The sequence below is a fragment of the Phoenix dactylifera genome, chromosome 1 (assembly GCF_051530095.1).
Source record: "Phoenix dactylifera cultivar Ajwa chromosome 1, Ajwa_hap1_PhDact_Kaust_v1.1, whole genome shotgun sequence".
Taxonomy (NCBI): Eukaryota; Viridiplantae; Streptophyta; class Magnoliopsida; order Arecales; family Arecaceae; genus Phoenix; species Phoenix dactylifera.
Window position 1 is genome coordinate 41437532 of NC_143190.1, and position 22490 is coordinate 41460021.

Here is a 22490-nt window from a genome sequence, read left to right on the forward strand (position 1 = left end):
CCCGGCCTTTCGCAGGTTGGTGCATCAGCATAATCCAGATATTTTTGTTTTACTAGAGACTCGGTTATCGGGGAGGAGTCTACAGAAGGCAAGGAGGGCAGTGCCGAGGTCTTGGGGTTTCTATGCAGTGGAATCTCAAGGCCTCTCGGGAGGTATTATTGTCACTTGGGCTCAGAGCAAATGCAGAGTTGACGTTTTCAATGTTTGTACTCAAGAGGTGATTATGGTAATCTCGGAGGGTAGCGGCATACTATGGGTCCTTGCAGCCGTGTATGCTAGTACCGAGTTTAGGGAGAGGAGGATTTTGTGGGAGGAGGCCTCTCAACTGATCAGTCAGGGTCAACCGATGTTGGTGGCAGGTGATTTTAATTGCATTGTCAGTGCCCAGGAGAAGATGGGAGGGAAACCCTTCACTTACAAAAGGAAAATTAAGGAGTTTAGAGATTTTCTTGACTCGAATGGATTGGTTGATTTGGGCTTCTCGGGCCCGCGGTTCACTTGGTGCAATAATCAGCAGGGACATGCCCGAGTATGGGAGAGATTGGATAGAGCTTTTGCTACTAGTGGGTGGGTTCAGTGCTTCCCAGAGCATCATGTCAGACATTTGCCGAGGATAGCGTCGGACCACTGTCCATTATTGGTGAGTACTGAGGCATTTATTCCTGTCAATACTCCTTTTAGATTTGAGAAGCTTTGGCTCTGCTATCCGCGGTCTTGGGAGATGGTTAGGAAGGCATGGAGTGCACCAGTCAGAGGAGATGCTATGTACCGGATGTCCCGGAGACTGGAACTGACAAGAAGACGATTGAGGAGGTGGAACCGTGAGGAGGTGGGGAATATTTTTAGGGGGATTGAGGATTCAGAGGAGGCCATTTCCAGACTTCAGTCCCAGGAGGCCCAGAGTGGAGGCTTATCGGAGGAGGAGATGGGGGAGCTCAGATCACATTTGGCGCTGCATGACTCTCTTCTCAGACAGCAGGAGATATTTTGGAGACAGAAGTCGAAGGTACAGTGGATTTTGGAGGGGGATCGGAATACCAGATTTTTTCATCAGGCGACAGTGATCAGGAGGCATCAGAATAGGATCAGAGCCATCAGAGGTGAGGATGGGCAGCTGTCGGAGGATCCAGATATGATACCGAGGATTTTGGAGAGCTTTTTCAGGGCAAGATGGACTGAGGAGACAGAGGAGGTGGGCCCAATAGATATTCCGATGCCTCTGGCAGGGGTAACGGAGGAGGAGACTGCAGCACTGATTAGGCCAGTATCGGAGAGGGAGATTAGGGAGACAGTTTGGTCCCTTGAGGGGGACAAGGCTCCAGGGCCGGATGGTTTTCCTCCATTGTTCTTTCGAAGGTATTGGTCGATTGTGGGACAGGATATGACGGCAGCTATACAGCAGTTTTTTAGCACAGCTACATTGTCTACTGATTGGCAGAGGACATTCATCACATTGATACCGAAGTGGCAGAATGCTACTGAGCCGGGGCACTTTCGCCCGATTAGCCTGTGCACGACCTTGTACAAGGCTACATCGAAGATACTTGCCGTTAGGTTGAGGGACATTCTCCCGAGGCTGATCAGTCCAGAGCAGGGGGCTTTTGTGGGAGGGCGGAGTATCACTGACAACGTTCTTATAGCACAGGAGTTTATGTTTGATCTTCGTAGGGCCTCGAGGAGAAGGAGCTTGATGGGGATCAAGCTTGATATGGAGAGAGCCTACGACAGGATGAGATGGGATTTTGTGCAGCAGTCCTTGCAGGGGTTTGGCTTTCCGATGAGATGGATTAGCTGGGCCATGGGATGTGTTCGGGGCCCCTCTTTTGCTATTTTGGTGAATGGTACGCCATCCCGTTTCTTTGAGTCTTCCAGAGGATTGCGCCAGGGATGTCCTCTCTCCCCACTGCTTTTCATTATCTGTGCAGATGCACTCTCGAGAGCGCTGAGATTTGCTGTGTCTAGGGATGAGTTAGAGGTTTATAGGCCAGTGGAGAGGGCTACTCCGATATCTCACATGCTATTCGCCGATGACTGTTTATTGCTAGCCCGGACGTCTCGACAGGCTGCAGGAGTCATTAGTCGGATCCTTCGAGACTATTGTGCTGTGTCGGGTCAGAGTGTCAATTTGTCAAAATCAGCTATCTGCTTCAACCCGAAGACTACATTAGCAGTGAAGAATTCTATCTTGGAGATTTTGGGGGTAGGAGAGCAGGATGGCACTTTGAGGTACTTGGGGATTCCACTCTCAGGTCAGCGACTACGTAGCAGAGACTGTTCTTCTCTGGAGCTGAGTATCAGACATAGATTGGAGGGATGGCAGATGTATACATTATCGATGATGGGGAGGATTACTTTGGTTCGGTCAGTCCTTACTTCGATCCCTACTTACTTTCTATCCAACTCTATCGTTCCAGTGACATTCCTGAGGACTCTTGAGCAGCTCTTTAGGAACTTCATCTGGGGGAGGAGCAGGGGTAGAGGTGGGATTCATTTATTGGCATGGGAGGTTGTGTGTCAGCCGACCAGATTGGGAGGTCTGGGGGTGCAGTCATTGGTGGTGAGGCGGGAGGTTCTAGCGGCACGGCATGTAGCTAGATTTATACTGGAGCCCGATAGTATGTGGTCCTCGTTGATGAGGGCCAAGTATGGTCCTCTGCTGCATGGGATACGGGCTGGCCGTCACCACTCACCGGTTTGGAGGGAGATGTGTGCCAGAGCCATGTTAGTGCTTCCGGAGATCAGATGGGCCATCGGGGATGGGCGATCTATCGACGTCCTGGAGGATAGCTGGGTGACTGAGCAGCCGATCAGTCGGTTGCCGATCATGGTGGATTCGACGAGGTTGAGTGGATACAGAGTCTGTGACTTGCTGGACCCTATTGGGGGTCGATGGAGGACTGGATTGATTCGGGAGGTTTTTGGGGAGCAGTTGGCAGAGTTGGTTCTGGCTCTTCCGGTACCAGCCCGGGAGGAGCCTGATAGGTTAGTATGGAGGTCATCAGGTCGGACGCGGGTACGAGCTAGGGATCTCCAGGCTTTGTACAGTAGGAAGCCGGATCGGCAGATTGAGGGAGGATGGATCTGGAGGATGCGGATTCACCCGCGTGTGGCACTTTTCATTTGGAAGGTGGCATGGGGATGCCTACCGACCAGAAGCTTGTTAGTTCGGCGAGGAGTGCGGAGTACCCAGTTCTGTGAGGTGTGTACGGAGATTGAGGAGACTATTGATCATGTTCTTTTGCAGTGTCCCAGGGCGAGAGAGATATGGAGTAGATCACCTGCTCCCTTGCCCCAGGTGGTAGAGTCGGCACAGGATATGATCCATTTGCTGAGAGTTTCTATGCGGAGCCCCAGACTCTGGGAGGTGGGGATTCTTAGAGCATACCTGGCCTACCACATTTGGTTGGACAGGAATGCTGACATATTTGAGGGTAGGCAGTCGACTCCGAGGATGGTGGTGGATAGAGCTGTATTGCAGGCGAGGGAGGTTACCGTAGCTACCACGTTGTTCTCTTCTGAGATGGCCAGGGACATCTGGGGTACTCTTTCCGCTGTTATAGCGCCCAGGTTCGCCCTTGTTTCTTGGGTGCCCCCACCCCTTGGTCATCTCAAAGTGAATTTCGATGGTGGTATGTCGATGGATGGTGTAGCTGGAGGTATCGGATTCGTGATCAAAGATTCTTTTGGCAGACTAGTAGCAGCCGGAGGACGGCGCATTCCTGGGATTACTGTTGTTGGGGCAGAGCTTCGGGCTGCATGGGAGGGGCTGACATATGCGAGGAGGGCCCTTGGAGCCGAGAGAGACCCGTTCTTGTGATGGAAGCAGGTGCTTTCTTTCAAGGTCAATTAGCGTATGGTTCATCAAAATTTGAGAGTGATCGGTCAGCACGTGGAGTAAAACATTCCCCAGGTTCGGTTCATTCCTCGCTTCCTTTTCTTTTGAAAGGATCGAGGCGATACTGTCAGACTATCTGGTAGAGCTTAAGAGCTTTACAATGCGGGCTTGGTTTAAGATTTACCAAGTTACGAAGGCCGGATTGATTGAAGTGGGTGATACGATAGGAAAGGAGCCGAGATTTGGCTAAGTAAGGAAGAAACAACTTAGTATCCAATTTCACTAAGTGAGGCCACTACTACGAAGTTGCGCGGATACGATAGCTTTCTTCAAAGACGCGGACGGAGGCTAAGTGGCAGAAATCGCAAGCTTTTCAAACGTAAGGAGCAGTCGTCGTACGGACAACTACGAAGTAGAGGCCAAGGGGGCGGTGCGACTTTGATGGGATTGGATTTTTCGCCATAAAGCGCGAACCAAGATCCGTGATACGAAAACCGAAAGAAGACTGAGGACTAGCCATTTTAGAACAAGCATTTTGTTTTTTTATTCTTTATCTGCTCCCCCCAAAAAAAGAGAGACTTGTCGGAAATCGCCGGTTGGGTTGGTCCAACCAAGAAAGACATGGGATGCACTTTTTCGTTTCGAACCATGTCCCTCGGAGAAGCGCTCTTTCAGCTACCCTCTCCTCGAGGTATGGTTTGAGTCCTGGTGCAGAACTCAATTAGAAAAGAGAGATGTAATAGCTCTCTTTATATACGAAATTTTTGGCGTGCTATGAATCTCTCATGAGTCATTATAGGAGGCTTTCCCCAATGTCTTTAGTGAGCTAGGGGGGGGAGCGAAGGAAGGGGAGGAGGGAAAAGGGAAGAAGAGTGTATCTCGAGGGGGACTCTTCTGTGGTGATTGACTGGATCCGAGGTGTGGATAGATACGGGGATGGCCATCCTCTTATCAGAGAGACTCGCAGGATGGTTCAAGAGATGGGTGGGTTGGCTGCTCATGTGTTTCGGAAGGCGAACAGGGCAGCAGACTGGGTCGCCTCCTTTGTCGCTAGGCACTCCGGAGACTTTTTATGGACACCTGCAGGAGATATTCCCTCTCCTTTGTACTCTTTATTTTCTCGTGACTGGGCAGAATGTACTCTAGTTAGAGCTATATAAATTGCCGCATTTACCAAAAAAAAAAAAAAGCTTTTACTTTCTATCAGAAGCCAAAGTTACGGAAAGGTCCTTATAGTCAGCGAGGTCTTAGGAACTATGACGATACTGATCTCTCCAGATGTCTGGGCGCCGTGTTTGCTTACAATCTTCTATCTCACAAGAATAAAAATTTTATAGTCTATGAAAAATAACTGGAAGCAAAGCTTTTTATTCTTTTTTGAGTCACTAACTTGCTAGTTCTGCTGGTTGGGATCCATAATTTATGCAACTGAATTGTCAAGTGTATACTAAATAATTAAAAATTTTATTTGCATATGCACACCAGCCGCCGATTTTTTATGTTCAGATGTTTACGATTTATGGAACTATAGATGGATATCTACAACAATTACTATCTTGGTGCCTTCCGTAAAAAACTTTGTTGTAATAATTAAATGTAGTGTTTATTTATATGAATAACTAACAACACTATAATTTTAGTGATGCAAAAATAATCACAAGCAAAATTATTAATATTTTAAGTATTTATTTGTAAAGGGAATGGCTCACATAGCAACTTAATGCATACAATACTTATAAGTAGGAGGAATTGAGTGGTACCAGATTACTCGGCTTGTTAAGATATACTTTCATGATGTTTGCATTTTCAACATATCTTGAGAGGTTTTATTTTTTGTTGTTAACCATTAAGTAGTAAATTTCACTCACAATCTTAATCTATTAACGTTACAAGATTCAACATGATCTAGAACAAACGAATTTCTAATTCTGATCTCGCACATAATGGATTTAAAATTATTAATTTAGGTTCAACTCCAATACGTTATTGTTGAAATTCTCAAAAACCGGCTCTCCCCAAGTACAATGCCAGGTAGGCATTGCGCTTGAACCCCTGCACCAATTCACTTTGTAGTCTTTTTTTAATGTATTTTTACTTGAGAAATAATTCACTCTGTATATACTACGGTCAGATATACTCTTATTCTCCGAACTCCTGCAACTTAGTAAAGTGGGTATTTCAGTCTAAACACTTGAAACAAAAAGAAGGAATATCTTTAGTAATTTGGCACCATGACTCGGTCAAAGTCTTATGAGTCAGAGCCACAGGTCAATACAATCATTTGTCAATTTTTTAAAGAAATATGTTATTTTAACAAACATCTTTATTTTATCTAAAGATGTTTTTAGAGGGGCAGAAAGTATTTTTTGGTCCTCAAAAAGCTCTTCCAAATAGAATTTTAGGCAAGCAGATATTCTAGTTTAAAACACTTGAAACCAAGAGAAGGGATATCTTTAGTAATCTGGCACCTCGACTTAGTCAAAGTCTAATGAGTCGGAGTCTCGAGTCAATAAAATCATTTGTCAAATTTAAAAAAAAATATATCATTTTTCCTGAGTATTTCTACTTCCTCCCCTTATCCTCAGTTCTATGCCTGTTTTCCATCTCACAGCGTTGCAGCCATGGCTCTTCCCAAAACCCCGTCTCCCTTTCCTTCCCCTTCCTTCTCTCTCCTCCTGTCCCTCCTCTTCTTAGCTCTCCAAAGCCCTCTCTCCTTCTCAGCTGACACCATCTCTTCCAACTTCTCCATCTCAGGGGACCAGAAGCTAACCTCCAAAGGAGGCGACTTTGTTCTGGGCTTCTTCTCTCCAAGTAACTCCTCCAAATACTACATAGGCATCTGGTACAAAAAAGTCTCACAGCAAACCCCCGTCTGGGTGGCCAACAGAGAAACCCCTGTCTCAGACAAGACCAAATCCGAGCTCAGGCTCTCTGACGATGGAAACTTGGTTCTCCTCAACCAGTCCCAAACCCAAATCTGGTCCACTAACACCAGCATCTCCGCCAAATCCACTGTAGCGGTTCTCCAAGACTCTGGAAACCTTGTGCTTGCAGATGGCTCCAACTCCTCCAGGATCCTGTGGCAGAGCATCGACCACCCCACCCATACCTGGCTCCCCGGAGGCAAGCTCGGCCTGAACAAGGTGACTAAACAGAACCAGCGCCTCATCTCCTGGAGGAGCTCAGCTGACCCAGCTCCTGGGATCTTCTCCCTTGAGCTCGACCCCAATGGAAGCAGCCAGTACTTCATTCAGTGGAATAAGTCTGTCCAGTACTGGACTAGCGGGACTTGGAATGGAAAAATCTTTAGTGGGGTGCCGGAGATGACGGCGAATTATAACTACGACTTCAAATACGTTAACGATAGTGACGAGAGCTACTTCACTTACTCTGTTAAATATCCCTCGGTCATCTCGAGGTTTGTAATGGACTTCTCGGGGCGGATCCAGCAGTTAACATGGATGGAAGATTCCCAAGAATGGATACTGTTCTGGGCCCAGCCGAGAGCGCTGTGCGAAGTGTATTCTCTCTGCGGGCCGTTCGGGAGCTGCAGCGAGAGCAGTGGGACATTCTGCAAATGCGTCAAGGGTTTTGTGGCACGGAACCAGACCGAATGGGATTTGCAGGATCAAACAGGGGGTTGCGTGAGGAGAACTCCATTACAGTGCGGTAGCAACAACTCGGCTAATGTCGGGAAAGATGGGTTTTATCCGATGGATAGTGTGAAGTTGCCAGTAAATCATCAGAATTTAGATGTTGGAAGTGCTGAAGATTGTGAATCAGCCTGTTTGAACAATTGCTCTTGTACTGCTTACTCATTTAGTGGTGGGTGTTCCGTGTGGCACGGGGATTTGATCAATCTACAGGAGCAATACAATGGATCGAATGGAGGAACCCTTTACCTTCGGCTGGCTGCCTTGGAGCTGGCTGCTTCGGAGCTGCCGGACTCCACGAGCAAGAAGGGAACGGTCGTCGGGGCCGTCGCCGGTGCGGTTGCGGGCTTGGTAGTTTGTTTGTTTATCGTAAGGGTGCTGATCCGGAGGCGCCAGAAGAGGCGGAGGATTCATGCTGTTAAAGCAGTAGGGAGAGCTCTGGTGCCATTCAGATACAGCGACCTGCAGCATTTCACCAAGAACTTCTCGGAGAAATTGGGTGGAGGAGGTTTCGGTTCGGTGTTCAAGGGGTTCTTGTCGGATTCGATCGCCATAGCTGTAAAGAAGCTTGAAGGCCTTCACCTACATGGAGAGAAGCAGTTCCGGTCCGAGGTGAGCACGATTGGAACGGTGCAGCATGTGAACCTGGTTCGACTTCTTGGGTTTTGCTCCGAAGGCGCCAAAAGTTTGCTGGTTTATGAATTCATGCCAAAGGGTTCTCTGGATACCCAGCTGTTCCAGAACAATTCCATGGTCTTGGACTGGAACACGAGGTACCGAATTGCTCTTGGAACTGCTAGAGGATTGGTTTATCTCCACGAGAAGTGCAGGGACTGCATTATACACTGCGATATAAAGCCAGAAAACATTCTACTGGATGCGTCCTTCGTTCCAAAAGTGGCAGACTTCGGTTTGGCAAAGCTTGTAGGCCGGGATTTCAGCCGAGTATTGACTACGATGAGAGGAACAAGAGGCTATCTCGCACCTGAATGGATAACTGGGGTAGCCATCACTGCCAAAGCTGACGTCTACAGCTACGGGATGATGCTTTTGGAAATTATATCTGGCCGGAGAAACTCGGAGCAGACAGAGGAAGGGAAAGCTGCATTTTTTCCCGCATTAGCTGCGACCAGACTCGCTCAAGGGGATGTTGGAAGCTTGGCAGATCATAGATTGGGTGATGATGTGAGTATCGAAGAGCTTGAAAGAGCTTGCAAAGTTGCTTGTTGGTGCATTCAGGATGATGAAAGATCCAGGCCAACCATGGGACAGGTTGTTCAAATTTTAGAGGGATTTCTAGAAATTAGCATGCCCCCTATTCCAAGATCACTTCAAGTTCTTGCGGAAAGCCCCGAGAACATAAATTTCTTCTCAGACTTGTCATCGAATCAAAGTTCCCGGACACGGAGTGCCACTTCTACCGGCTCTCAAGTTAAAAGCACAGCATCGAGGAGTTCTAATGTATGAAGATGCCCAAGACTTTCCAAGCTCCGCATACCATCTAAGTGAGTCTACTTTATATTTTTCCAGTAATATCGCAAAGCAGTAGCTTCATGCCACGTCTATGAAGTGTTGAATGTTCTTTTAGCATTAAGTAATTGGTATACTAATAATGGTAAAGGTGTCATGTTCTCAGATGTGAAGTTCCACACCCTTCATGTCCTCAAGTAATTGAGTGAAGAATAACTTGAATCTTCGAATTTTTCATATAATGTAAGTCGGAGTATTGCCCATGCATATTCCATTATTTTTAATCTGCCATACCGTGGTATATGTTCTCTGGTTTTGATGGCTGTAGAAGCTACTATTGGGCATTAGTCTTAGTTGTTTTATGGAAGCTTGAATTTGCAGGATGGCATGCACAAACTCTTTTGAGAAATCATTTCAGTATTTTTATGCATTATCTCTCACATTTCATTCATTGAATGGTCATCCACCATCATTTCCTTGTTCTTGGCAAATCTTCAGAAGAATGCTGCTGAATGTAGTAGACTGCATGCATAGTTGCCCTCTGGAGCCCTGCTATGTTTGCTTTGCTGGATTGCTATCAGTGAATTTAGGCTTGCTATGTTCATTTGAGATACGTTCAGACTTTTGTTGAAACTTCTGCTCTCAGTGTCGTAATAACCAAACCTGCCCTCACTGCTTCGTATTAATATTATGTTTATCTAGCTCTATTGGAACCAGAGGAAACATGTGAAGAATCTGGGCTATTTGAAGAGAGCGCAACAGCATAATATTGTAAACATAGATCCTCTATCTGGACTGTTGTTCTCAGAAATGCTCTCTCCATGATCTCTTCTTGGAATGTTTTATCCTCCTCCAAAAACAGATCTGCTTTTCTGAATCTTATTGCTACCCTGCAACCCTTGATGTAATATTTTCTGTTTTTTAGGTCATTGTTGCTCTCAATGAACCTTTAAACCTGTTTCTCCAGGAACTTTTGTTTCTTCTTTGGTGCTTGTAAATCTTTCTTGATTTGCTTAATGAAGTAAAAGAAAAGGTGTAGGATAAGATGAAGCAGATGAAACAGTTTGCATGGGTGCAAGGATACCAGACATGGATTCTGTCCTGGTCCCAGAGGAGAGTGCAATGCCAAAGTGTCCTCTCTCCATGGGCCGTTCGGGAGCTCCGATGAGATCATCTTGCCATTATGCAACTGCATGAAGGAGTTTAGAATCAGAGCTATTGGGATGGGGAGGATCAAATAGGTGGGTGTGTGAGGAACATGTCATTGCAGTGCAGCAGCAATAGCTTTGCCAATGTGGAGCAAGAAAAGTTCCAGGGGAAGTTGATAGCCAGTCCCTCCATTAACCGGACTCTCTGTTGACTTGGGCCTTAATATCCGGTCCAAGTTTCAGTATTTCTGTGACTCCCAGTCCTTCCCACCTATTATAACTCAAAAGATCAAAATAACCCTCATCTCATCATGTTCGGGTTGCATCTTTGTCGCGGAAGAATGATTGATCTTCTTTTGCAACACCAAAGCATTCCGAATTCCTTCGTTCATCCATTTGCACAGCTCTTAAAACAACAATCCAATAGTGGCTTCATGCAAAGAAAGGTAAATCCTTCTTTTGCATGAAAGATACGACCCCGATCCCATCTCATAATACCTCTCCCCCTAGTTAACCGGCTCCCGAGCTCAACCCTTCTGTCTGGTCTTCTTCCCATTCCTAGTGAGTAGTCAAAATTTAGATGTTGAAAGTGTTGTTGATTGTGAATTAGCTTACTTGAGGATATAACAATTCAGGACTTCACCCAAAAAACCTAGCCAAAGGATGCTATTTAGATTCCTTGATCCTATATAAGTACTTACGATCTACCCAATAAATAGCTAATATGTGAATAAATATATGTCTACACAGATTTTTACATACTTTTCTCGTTTAAGCACCGGCTTTTTTGCTAGGCTAAAGGTCAAAATATATTCTTATGGGGCTTTGGGCCATGCTTAGAACCGAAATTTTTTGAAAAAACCATACTCGAACCCAACCCAAGCCTAAATCCCGACCTAAACCTAATTGTGCCATCCTGAATTACATATTTGGGTCAAAAGCTGGGCTACGCTGATATTGAAGAATCGCAAAGTAATATGGGCTAAATGTTACTGAACAATTTTGGATGTTCCACTGCCCAACCCAGAGAAGAAGAAGCACATTACTCTGAGGAACCCTAAAATCACCAAACAAAGCAAAACAAAATAGAAAAACACGAATAGGATGGAAGGTGGAGAGGATGGAGAAGTTGCGAAGGTACAGAGCAGAAGAAGAAACCCTGGGAGAGTTCGTTCAACCACTAGTCTAGGATGAGGATTGCAGAGATTTCTTAGACTAGCCATGTAACTCGGGTCAGATTAGAGAAAGGGATGGACTGAGCCAGTTAGCCACTAAGGACTCGAGCCTATGTTGGAAATGTACTAGACTGGGTCCAAGCTTGAGTTCGGGCTCTTCTTTCAGCTCGGGCTCAGACTCGGTTTGGACCAATTCGGACCAATGATATGCTCAAACTGTATATTTAAGCCCAACCCCAGTCCGAACTCTTTTGAACCTAGCCCATAGCTCGGCCCGAAGTTAACTTGACCTGATGGGCCTCAACCCAATCTGAGCCCATTTCGAGCCCTATTGCCAAGCCAATATGTTGGCATCCATGTAATAGTCCAAATAAAATTAGCATTGCTCCTCTTGATAAGAGGAGAGGTATCTACTTTCTTTGAGCTCAAGATTAATAATAAACCATCTAAATTAAAGACCGACTCTGTTGATCATGATTTATATGACTAAAAATACTTAAAAATGATAATTTTTGGTACTTTATACTATGTTAAGTGGGTGCAAAAATAAATGGTTAAAAGGATGTGAGGCCATGTTTTGCTATAATTTTAGCATTAAAATCTATGGATTTTTAGTCTATACATGTTGCAACATATATAGATCATGATGGATTCCCGATGCAAATGGTTTATCACATATTTTAATATTTTAGTACAAAGGAAATCATCCATTTTCGTATTCACATGATGCGTAGGTTAGAGATCACTAAAATATGTAATATTTACTTTCTATATATTTTTGTAGCATAAACTATAATCAATAGTATGGATCTTCGATTTAAATGATTCATTATTGACTCTAAGTTGAGAAGTAGATATCTTTTTATTTTAAGAGGAGGATTCTTTGTCTTTATATTGACAAAAAGGCAGCATTAGGTCTATTGTTTGTTTTTTCTCTTTCTTCTTTTTTTCCGTCATAGTTGTTAAACTTGATATATTATTATCAAGAGTTTTTTTTGCTAGGGTCTTGATAAAATACTTGACCTCAAGAGTTTAAATAGTTAGTTTACTCAAAAAAGCTTAATCACTTCTATTAGCAAAGAATTACTTCATCAACAAGGTATGCGCTACAATTAAGATATTTGGTATAATTATAAATTACTTCAAGTGTCACCTTGAATCATTTTGTATCTCCGGACTCCAATCACTTATCTCTCTCAAAATCTAATCCAAATTGATTCTCTTCTTGCATATCAATTGAAGTACCAGCACAAAAAAATAGCTAAAATAGTAGTAACCATAAAAGCAAAATGTTTGTCAAAAAACTTTTGTGAAGCAGTGTAAACAAAAAACAAAGCAATGAAAAAATAATTTATGAAGCACGAAGTTTCATAAGCAGATGCACTATGGGTGTGTAACGATCCACCGTTCGATTACCGAGACAGGAGAAACGGACGGCGTCCGTCATCCGCTCGCATAGGAACTTATGGAAGATAGCGTCCTCTCCCTTTGGTCGCTTAACCGTTATATGCCACTGCTCGAATCGCACCATGTTCCCCTCAACGGCGGAGGAGCGATCTTGCCATGTTCCTTCTCTTTCCTTCGCGCTAGGGTTAGGTTTTTTTATTTTTCGTTCCGTCTTCTTGGAGGATTTCGATCGGCGCAGAAGGGTGACAGGGAGTAGAGGATGCCGCAGCGGCACTCGAAGAACAACAACGACCTCGCGTTCTTCACGTACGACGAGAAGCGGAAGCTCGGGTATCGGACGTAGCGAAAACGCCTCGGGAAGGACTCGATCGCCCTTTGGCACCCCAAGCCCTTCATCGACCTCCTCTGCTGCCAGAAGGGCCACGTCTTCTGCAAGGAATGCATCCTCGAGGGCCTCCTCGCCCAGAAGAAGGACATCAAGAGGTGCCCTAACTCTTCCTTGTCTTCTTCTCTCTGATTCTTGCTGTTCTGATCCCGATTGCTGCCTTTTTTGATCCTTTTTTGTTGATCCGTTTTGCCCTTTTCCCATAGTTGGAGATTCTAGGGTCACGATCGAATCTTTTGAAAGTTTTGCTGTAGGGTTGTACGTGCACCTGCACAGCAGGTGCAAAATACTAGCGTCTCCATCAAATGAACTTTTGCGAAAGATGATCGAAATTAGTTGTTCTGATAAACATGGCATGCTCACCCGTAAAACTTATTTGATTCCTTTTAGGGTTAGGCCGACATTGTTGGTCTGTGCCTCTCTTCATCGTAGATGCTGGAGGAAGCAGCTATACAAGCTCCCGTTCAATGGTGATAAGCTACGAGCACACTCTTCACTGTTGCCCAGTCTCGTGCGTGTCCCTGCACTTTATACTAGCTCGCTTCCACCATCTCGAGTAAAATAGGGAGAGGCAACGACGGATCATACTAGAAACGACGGGGGAAATCTATTCTACTATGTATAGTGGAAACTCCTGAAGTTGACTATATGAAGTTAGACTGCAAAAATGAAACCTCTAGAATCCTAGAAAACACTTCCAGGAGAAAGGGGAGTAAAAAACTTGGGAGCCAAATGTCATTATGCAAAATCCTGCCCCACGAACCCTTTTTCTAATTAATACACATGCAGAATACTAGTACAGTTAAAATAGCCCTTTACCGGTCACCGAAATAGGCAATGACTCTGATGATATGATTAATTTACCAGAAATCCACCTTGTGCTATGCTTGTTACAAGTGGCTGGTCTGTGCATAACAAGTATTTTCAGTAACAGGAAGCAAAATAACTGGCAAAATAGAAATGCCGCCCAGAAGAGCGCCATCAAAAATGATACTACTATAATGATCAGAATACTTTATACAAATTATCTCAAGGCCTATTTAAAGAGGTGATACTTGCACTATGGACAGTAAGACCAGTATGAATGGCTGGTGATGCTACCTACAGCTGCATGCATTGTATTTACACTTCTATCTTACTCTACAAATAATCACCGAAAGTGTTTTGTATCAAAAATGATATGGGTTTCATCTACTATTCACAATCTTCTGTTTTCTCTATGCGCATGTTTGCCACCTTGATGCCCCGTTGTTCATTCTTCACAGTGTAAAAGAACCCCAAACTGAGGAAGAGAACCAAGATGAAGGTGCTTCAAAATGAGATGGCAGAAGCAGCTAATTTCATTGTTTTCGAGAAAGAAAGAACTCATAATCAGGCTGCCTATTAGGGGTCCTGATCTGATCTTTGTGAACATGTCCTCTTGCAAAGAGAGCAGAAGTTTCCTCCAGAGCTCTTAATCTTTCTTTGAGTATTTCAGAAATCTCAAAAGAAGTGCCATCTATCAAAACAGATCCAGCTGACTTCTTAGGACGGAACCAGCACTCACCCTACAAAATGTGAATGTAAAGAGATGACTTGAAAAAAAAAAAAAAAATTACATCAGAAATTACATGCATATACTGTAATATTGTTGTAGTCTATGAAGTTTTCTGCATCATTTTTATTCATCATAATCAGAAAACCGACAAGTTGTATACCATCGACAAAAGGTCAGGTCTATGAATCATGACATACTCCATCAAAGTCAAAGAAGGTTCCATGACCAGATCTTATCCTGATGCCGGCTTGCTAAACTAATGCAGCAATTTAGGCTATGAAAACATTGGGAGAGAGAGGGAGAGAGGCTTGCCATGATACTTAAAAGGGACAGAATGCCACCTTTTTCAGTTGTGCAGTTTAAGGCTGTGAACCCAAGGAGCATATTATAATACTAATCCATGAATGCAAGAATGTGATTTCAGACCCACAAGGTGAGAGGAAAACATGGACATGTGCACATTCTTTTCAGTCATGAGCTATATATCAAACCCTGTCACGGTGAATGGTCAATACTGTACATACCACAACATAGAACCCTTATAACAGCAATAAACATTGCTCACCAACATAGTCTGTGTTCAGAACAATCCTAACACATTTTATCTAGTAGAAACAATCCATAAACATAACTAACCTTATCCCAGTATTTGGAGTTAGCGTTTTATCTAAAAGACACCATAACCATAATCATGAAGCCTCCCCAAAATTTGTGGTTGGCTTTTATATGGCAGAATGTGGATCCTGAGTGAAATTTATAAATCATTCAAAGTCCAATTTTATGCTCTAAATCCAGAATCATCAAAATAATAAGACTAGTTCTGCTAAAGCAGGCAGGATACAAGTATCACTCATACCAGCATGTATGATATAGAATCTCGTGTTTGAAGAATTTCACCAAGTGCAACTTCTACAAACAATTAACCTCTAATGTGATCAAAGCAGTTCTCAGCATAATGAGTTGCAAAATGCAGTATGTCGTATACTAATTATGCATGTTATTACCCATACATGTATGTGCATGCAGACACAACATAGCTGTAGCATAATTCTCGCTTATCATTACGGCTCTATATCTAATATTATAAGTTTTGGCATCGAATTCACAGACCATGAATCAACAATCCTGTGCTAACAATCAACACATAAGAACCACAATACTGTAAATAACCGAGTTTTTAGTAATTATTATATATATATATATATAAGTATGTGTGTGCGCATGCGTGCGTATAAATATATAATCTTTACTAATGCCACTAGTATCACAGCCATTTCAATGGCATATGAACAACAATTTGGCAACTGGTGGATATATGCAGTTCATTTTAGTTTTCATTTTTCACTTTTGATTATTGAATGTATCTTTACACAATTTTACATCTAAATTCACTGGCAACATATGTACCTGCGCATTGTAGCTCTGCATTCCAAGAACAGGAAAGACAACACAAAAGGCAGTATTCTCCAGAGAATCTAATTTGATGCGTCTCAGAACCAAATGGCCTAAAGAATGGTAGGTCAGAAATGATGCACGGAAACTACCTTCTGGAATTCGATATATAGGATACCAAGCAACCGAGAACCTGAAAGATAAGTATACACATTCAATAAGTTCACATGATTCATAATCCTAATACATGTTAAACACTTCAAGCTTTGACCGGTTATAGTGCTGGAATGTATCTTGCGAGCTACTAGCCATAGAACAAGGTGCTTGTTACAAACCAAGAAGCAGGGTGGAGATCTTTCAGATTCATGTTCCCTAGCTTGGAGGGGTCACCAAATACCGAAGGATTGGAAGAACCAATCTCCATGAGCTCCTTCACCCTGAAGTTGACCATAAAATAAATGGTTTAGGATAATTGTCACTTTGCAACAATTAATGGCAACATATTTTTGGTCAGGAATTAATGACAACTTAAAATAAAGTGACAATAAGCACCATGCTTCAATTACAACTAAACAAAGCAGTTCTCACTTTGTATAGAAAGGCTTGCGCTGTTGTGGGGGTTCATGCTCAAAGTATTCGAATGCCACTTCTGAATCATCAGAGGAGGAGGATGCATAAAGAGAATTGCAGGAGTCATCTCTGTCCGTTTTTATTAAGTGAAATGGCTTCATATGCCTCTCTCTTGAACTGAAAAGATCAGAAACCAATGTTTGCTCTGCTAATTCAGGGCATAACTGATTTTGAGACAAGGAAGACAATGAGCATGGTTCAGTTTCTCCCTTCTGTGACACGCCTGAGGTTCTGTTTCCAGGGCTGCTTCCAGTAGAAGAATGCTGGGAGCGGACAAATAGCTGAACTGCTGAGAGATACGGAACAAAATGCGCATGAAATGACACAACATTAGTTTCCAATCCTATGGAGTTTTGAGGCTCTTCTGCTTTTACTTCCAAGCCATAATTTCCAGGTCTCTCATACCATCTCCAAACATCTTGTAATAAAACATCTATATTCTGGAATTTGTTAAAAGAATCTGGAATGGGCTGATCTCTACTGTTATCCTCATGGTACTGCCGAACAGATGAAATAATGACTGGAGAAGCAGAGTAGAGCAATTTTTCAAACTCGGCAATGGGTCTACCTGTTGCCAGCTGAACACGTTCAGAAGCTAACTGAAATCTGTAAGCAGCATCTAGAGCTTGTGTTGTCAACTCTGAACCAATGTATATAGGCGAGTTTTTTGAGTAAGCACCAGATGCATTGTGATCGCTTTTGCCTTCCCACAGGGATCTTCCTTGTCTACCACTAATAAGACCATCATTCATGTCTTTGCTGACATCCGTAACACTAGCTTCATCACAAATAGCAACAATATCTGTTTTCTGATGGAATTTTATTTTCTTGCTGTTACTAGCATCAGTAACTATACTCGATTTGAACATCAAGGGGTCTTGGTCTTTCTTACCAACAGGAATCCACTTCTGTGAACTAACACCGGAAGAGATGCACCCCTTAGAATTATTGTTATAACGAAGTTCAAATTCAAGGCATGCGGGCGACTTATTTTCATTATCCAAAAAAGCCTGATAGCATTCAAATAATGCATCTTCAGATATGGGCACCTCTGTTGCAGCATTTGGTTGGATCTCATGCAAAAGCTTTTGATGACTTGATGTCCTTGTCCATGGTCCATGCAGCTGTCCGTTTGATGAAAAAGCTGGAAAAGAGGGCACAAATTCATGTGCTTCTGAAAAATCAAATTTATGATGATGATTGCCACGGCTGCTTCTTTCCCCAGCTATATTGCTCCTATGAAGGGAAACTGTCCTTGGAATTTCTAAAAGATCTCTGCAGGCGATATTCATCTTGGTCTGAGACTTACAATAATTGGCTTTGCTGACCCAAAATCCCCTTCTGTAAGGGATGGCATTCTCTTGCTTAAAAGGCTGGTTTAGTTTATCTTTCAACTTTTCCCAAGCCATGCTCCCCATTGAGCCATCTCCTGATATGGACACGTTCTGACCACATCCAACATTCAAGCTTTGAGGAAAAGTCCATTTTGGGGACTCAATTAGCACTTGTCCACGAGTTATGCATCTTTCTTGATCACAGATCCCCAATTTTTTTGCTCTTTGCTGAAAACCAGCCCTATCAGTATAAGAAGATTGTGGACAAGGTAACAACCCATCTCCTGCAAAGGAATTGTGCTTTGATAAAGAAGTTCTGCCTGCTGTATCCTTATCCATGCCCATCTGATAGCAATTAGATCTTTTCCTGCCACGAGTCTGTATACTTCCAATATTTTTCCTGGTCTTTTGCCAAATGAAGTAAGCATTCTCCTTCCCGATATGCTTATGGTTATTTATCTGGCTTGGCAACCGAGATGCATAAATCAGAGTGGGAGCTTGCCCCTCATCATGTTCAACACCTTGATTTGTTACAATTGCAGGATTATCACTTACCTTAAAGTACTGGTTGCAGGAGTTGTTCTCCTCAATTCCACCATCTTTGCTGAACTCTTGCACAGCCATCGACATTTTCATGCTGCTGATACAATGTGCCAAATGGTTTACTGACTGAGATCTCATAGGGGGTGATTTGATGTTCCTCTCGTTCCTGATATCACTGAAGTCTGCATTAACTTTATCTTGACTTGTATTTGATCTCTTTGTTCCAAAAGTTGTTGCATCTGACTTATTTTCAGAAGCCTCCATGCTTCTACAGCCAGTATCCTCAGGCAGTATTTGGCTTCCATTGACACCACAGATTTCTTGGTAATGTGCATTGCTGAATGATTTTTCTTCACAGTTGCCTGCATCCTTCAAACATGAATCGACGGTTTCCCAGCCTGTGGCAGATATAACGACAGAACCTGGGAAAGTTGCATCTTTATCTTGCTTCCTTACTAACTCTGTGCTATTGACATTGTCAACTTTACAGAAGTCTGATGTAGAATCCTGCAAAACAACTACCTTGGGGGTTTCCCTATTGCTTCTAGATAAACATTCAATATCATCAGTTTTTGAAACATGTAGTGATCCTTCTGGGTCAGGAGTAGACTCCGAACATCCATTATCACATTTGGAAGTAACTCCATTGTGAACATAGCAATCAATTACCTCTTTCGATGACTGATAGCATACCCCTTCATTGTGTTGGTTGCATTCAATTGGTCCTGTCATAGAAGAACTCTCTTCCGGACCAAGTTGAGTGGTAGTAGAAGTCAGACTGGCCAAATCAGTTTTTGAAGCAACATTATTTTGAAATTGCTTTTTGTTCAACTTCCCCTTCCTTTTCTTCTTTTTCTTAGAGATCTTTTTCATTGGCTCATCCATATTTGATGAATTTGATGAATTTGATGCTAGGCCAGCTGATTTATTCCCATCAGAGGAATGCCTACAGAGTTCACCAAGATCATCTGAACTCTGCTTGAGGGAACCAATGTCTGTCAGATTCTCTTGGGATTTTCCACCTCGTGAAGCTTCCTTTATTGCATTTCCCAAAGGTCTGGACATATCACCAACAGAAGAACATTTAGTGCTCAAGTCATTACATTTAAGAGATTGCTGCTGTTCAGTCTGTTGAAAAAGTGAAGCTGGAAGCACCAACCCGGGGATATTCATTTTGCATATGACTCCTATGTAGTTAAGAGGCTATGATCCAATTAACAGATACTTAAGTAGAAAAACAGGAGGGTACAAAACTATCACATGCATAACAGATTTTACAGTACCAATGGGAAAATTATACCTGAAATAATGATAGGAAATAAATAAATGGATAGTCGTATAAATATTATAGACAGATAATATATCATAAAGATAAAAGACAAGGTTCTTTTCATACAACATAAATATATAATGTCTGCAAAATATACAACTATTCATACCATACATATACAGTTTCTTGGCAACAATAGTATCATAGTCAATCAAGCCACATTAGCAAGATTATCGTGGAAATTCAAGTGAAGGGATAATATCATATTGCATAAAGCCTACAAAATAAAAGCACAATAGCCTCCTCTAGGTGAAGTTGACTCCCAGAGTAGGGCGAGTACCCAGATTTGCTGACATTAAACCTAACAAATGGTTTCGACATTTTCTTTTCATGTTCTTCAAATATACAGGTTACAGGTAGTGTGGGAATCAGTCTGCCACTTTTCCTTATGGGAGAACCCTAACTCCTGTAATAGACGCACACCTTCTGGGGATGGTGACTAGCATGCAACATCCACTTGTATGCATGCACAACCAGAAAAGAATGCCATGAAGGACATGATATGTGAATGCATATAATGAGGTTAAGAGAAAGATCATCACTAGTCAGCGGTCGAAAATACAAGAGTTGTTGGAGGTACAAGGATGATTTTCGGTGTTAATCAGCTTTTGATAGAGATAAAACTCTTGGGTGAGAGAGATTCAAATTCTTGACCTCTAGCGAACTGCACAGGCAGCACCACCACTAGTTCTGCATGGTACCTTTAATCATTTTAGCCATCGGTACAGATTAAACTGATTGTGTGACATAGGCATACAATGAACTCATTGTTAGCAATCAAAAAGTTATTTTCCCTTTGTGAACTTGGAATCCATTGAACAGATATATCTGAAACAGCTGCAATGCGTTATGTTTGCAGAAAAATATTACAATGGAACCTCTGTAAGTGGAAGTTGCTAACATTCATGAATTCTTGACTTTTCATGCCACATATTTGCTAAGTTAAATCTCTTGCAATTGGCCAAGACGTTTTAAATTTGTCACAGTATAATGTGTTAAGCTACACATATAATAAAAAAAACCTAGTTAAACTTTCTGAGATAACCCCTTGGAAGAACAAGTGACATTCTTATGCACTGTCTCAGAAATATTCGGATATTTGCATTTTGAGCATCAAGAAAAGAATATTGCAATGGAAAACTTGAGGTCCAATATGGTGTGAAGTTCTAGATGTTCATCATTGGGTTTGCATCAAAACACGCATTTGCACTGCCGTCCCTCAAAGTCAAATCTCATGATCTCAAGTGGAAGGCAGTGAACACCCAATTCCTGCTGCTCTTGCTCCAAGAGAAAAGAATCTTTTCATCACATATAAACTATCAAATCTAGCTGTGTCCTTCCACACCAAGGTAAAACGCTAAAATTTGCTCTCCTGCACACCAAATGCAACTCGAAAGAAAAAAAAAAAGAATCCTCAATCCCCTCCAAGCAAACCCACGAAGAACTATTCTGCCTTAAAGAACCTTATCCTCCTCGAAATATCATCATAAGACAAACCACTAACGATCAAAACTTCAAGAACCTCACTAAGCCCCATGTGATGCAAAGAACCCTCAAAAGCCAAACTTTTAGCCTCATCAAGTCCCTACCAATCTCTTACCCAATGCAACTGTTCCAAACCGTAAACAGGAATATCTAAAACCCGTTCATCTTTTCAATTCAAGCCCTCACCATGTTATTCCAAACAAGAAAGCCTGGATAAGAAAATAAATATTCTAAGCCCAGAATCCATCCCAACGTTAAGACATGAGATCAAGAACAAGAAAACCTAGATAAGAAAAGAAATATTCTAAGCCCAGAATCCATCCCAACGTTAAGACATGAGATCAAGAAACTCTAAACCGAGATTTCCCATTATTCAACACAAAACAAACCAGCACTTCAAGAAATTTCGGAAAGAATTCACCAAAACAGGACGACAAACAAACTATTCATGAAACACGAGATCTTTACAAAAATGCAGCAATTATGATTCAAGAAATACGATTAAACGAAAACTAAATTGATTACCCGTCTCGTCTCGGTTCTCCATCCATTGATCAGACAAGAATCCAATTCGAGAGAGAGAGAGAGAGAGAGAGAGAGAGAGAGAGAGGGCGGGGAGATGGCGATGGAGGGGATGGGTTTGGAGTTTAAATACCCACCGGAGATTTTTCTAATTTCTTTTTTCTTATTTTATCCTCAGTTTCTTTTTTAATCTCTTTTCTTTACCTTTCCGGGTAACGGTTTTCTTGCAGGCCCGTTGAAGAATTAGAAAACCCACAGAAACACCTCGCACGTGCGAAGCCCCATCCCGCCGTCGCTCGTGCGAGCCCCATCCCCTCGTGGTTTAGTTTGACAAAGACATTGACAAACCTCCACACCAATGCAAACAATACCTCCTTTTTGGTACAACGGAAGCAACGCATTGTCCTATTGATGACGGGCATGTGTTTCCCATGCATTTCCATAATTACCGAGGCTCTGGACGGAAAGCAGTTCATCTATTTGTGTTACTTCAACATGTTACGGCAACCGGGACTAGTGCGGTAAACTTTCGATGGTCTTCACTGTGGATCCGTCGACCATGGCAATTAGTGATGAGATTCATATAATATGACAAACAAAATATATTATACCGTACTGAATAAAATAGTATAGAGCATACCGTA

At 42.7% G+C, this 22490-nt stretch overlaps 1 protein-coding gene, 1 long non-coding RNA gene and 1 pseudogene across 4 annotated transcripts; 2 read left to right on the forward strand and 1 right to left on the reverse strand.

Moving 5' to 3' along the window:
- The first annotated feature begins 6380 nt into the window (after positions 1 to 6380).
- Positions 6381 to 9242, forward strand: LOC103700365 (G-type lectin S-receptor-like serine/threonine-protein kinase At2g19130 pseudogene; annotated as a pseudogene). Its single transcript, XR_015968111.2, has one exon. The product of XR_015968111.2 is annotated as a G-type lectin S-receptor-like serine/threonine-protein kinase At2g19130 pseudogene (transcript).
- A 3402-nt stretch (positions 9243 to 12644) lies between these two features.
- Positions 12645 to 14520, forward strand: LOC149768670 (uncharacterized). The gene is made up of 2 exons (XR_016395631.1): positions 12645 to 13171; positions 14339 to 14520. It is a non-coding gene; the product is annotated as an uncharacterized LOC149768670 (long non-coding RNA).
- Positions 14414 to 22200, reverse strand: LOC113461159 (uncharacterized). Of its 2 annotated transcripts, XM_088701346.2 has the most exons (5): positions 21850 to 22200; positions 16591 to 19566; positions 16338 to 16439; positions 16018 to 16195; positions 14414 to 14620 (listed from the first exon to the last, which is right to left on the reverse strand). In XM_088701346.2, the coding sequence occupies exons 1-5, from the start codon at positions 21873 to 21875 to the stop codon at positions 14414 to 14416; spliced, it is 3489 nt and encodes a 1162-aa protein (XP_088557472.2). In that variant the 5' UTR covers positions 21876 to 22200. The 2 variants fall into 2 exon arrangements, with proteins under 2 accessions (XP_088557472.2, XP_026656559.4); XM_026800758.4 differs by lacking the exon at positions 21850 to 22200 and having other exon boundaries at positions 16591 to 19811.
- Positions 22201 to 22490: the final 290 nt, after the last annotated feature.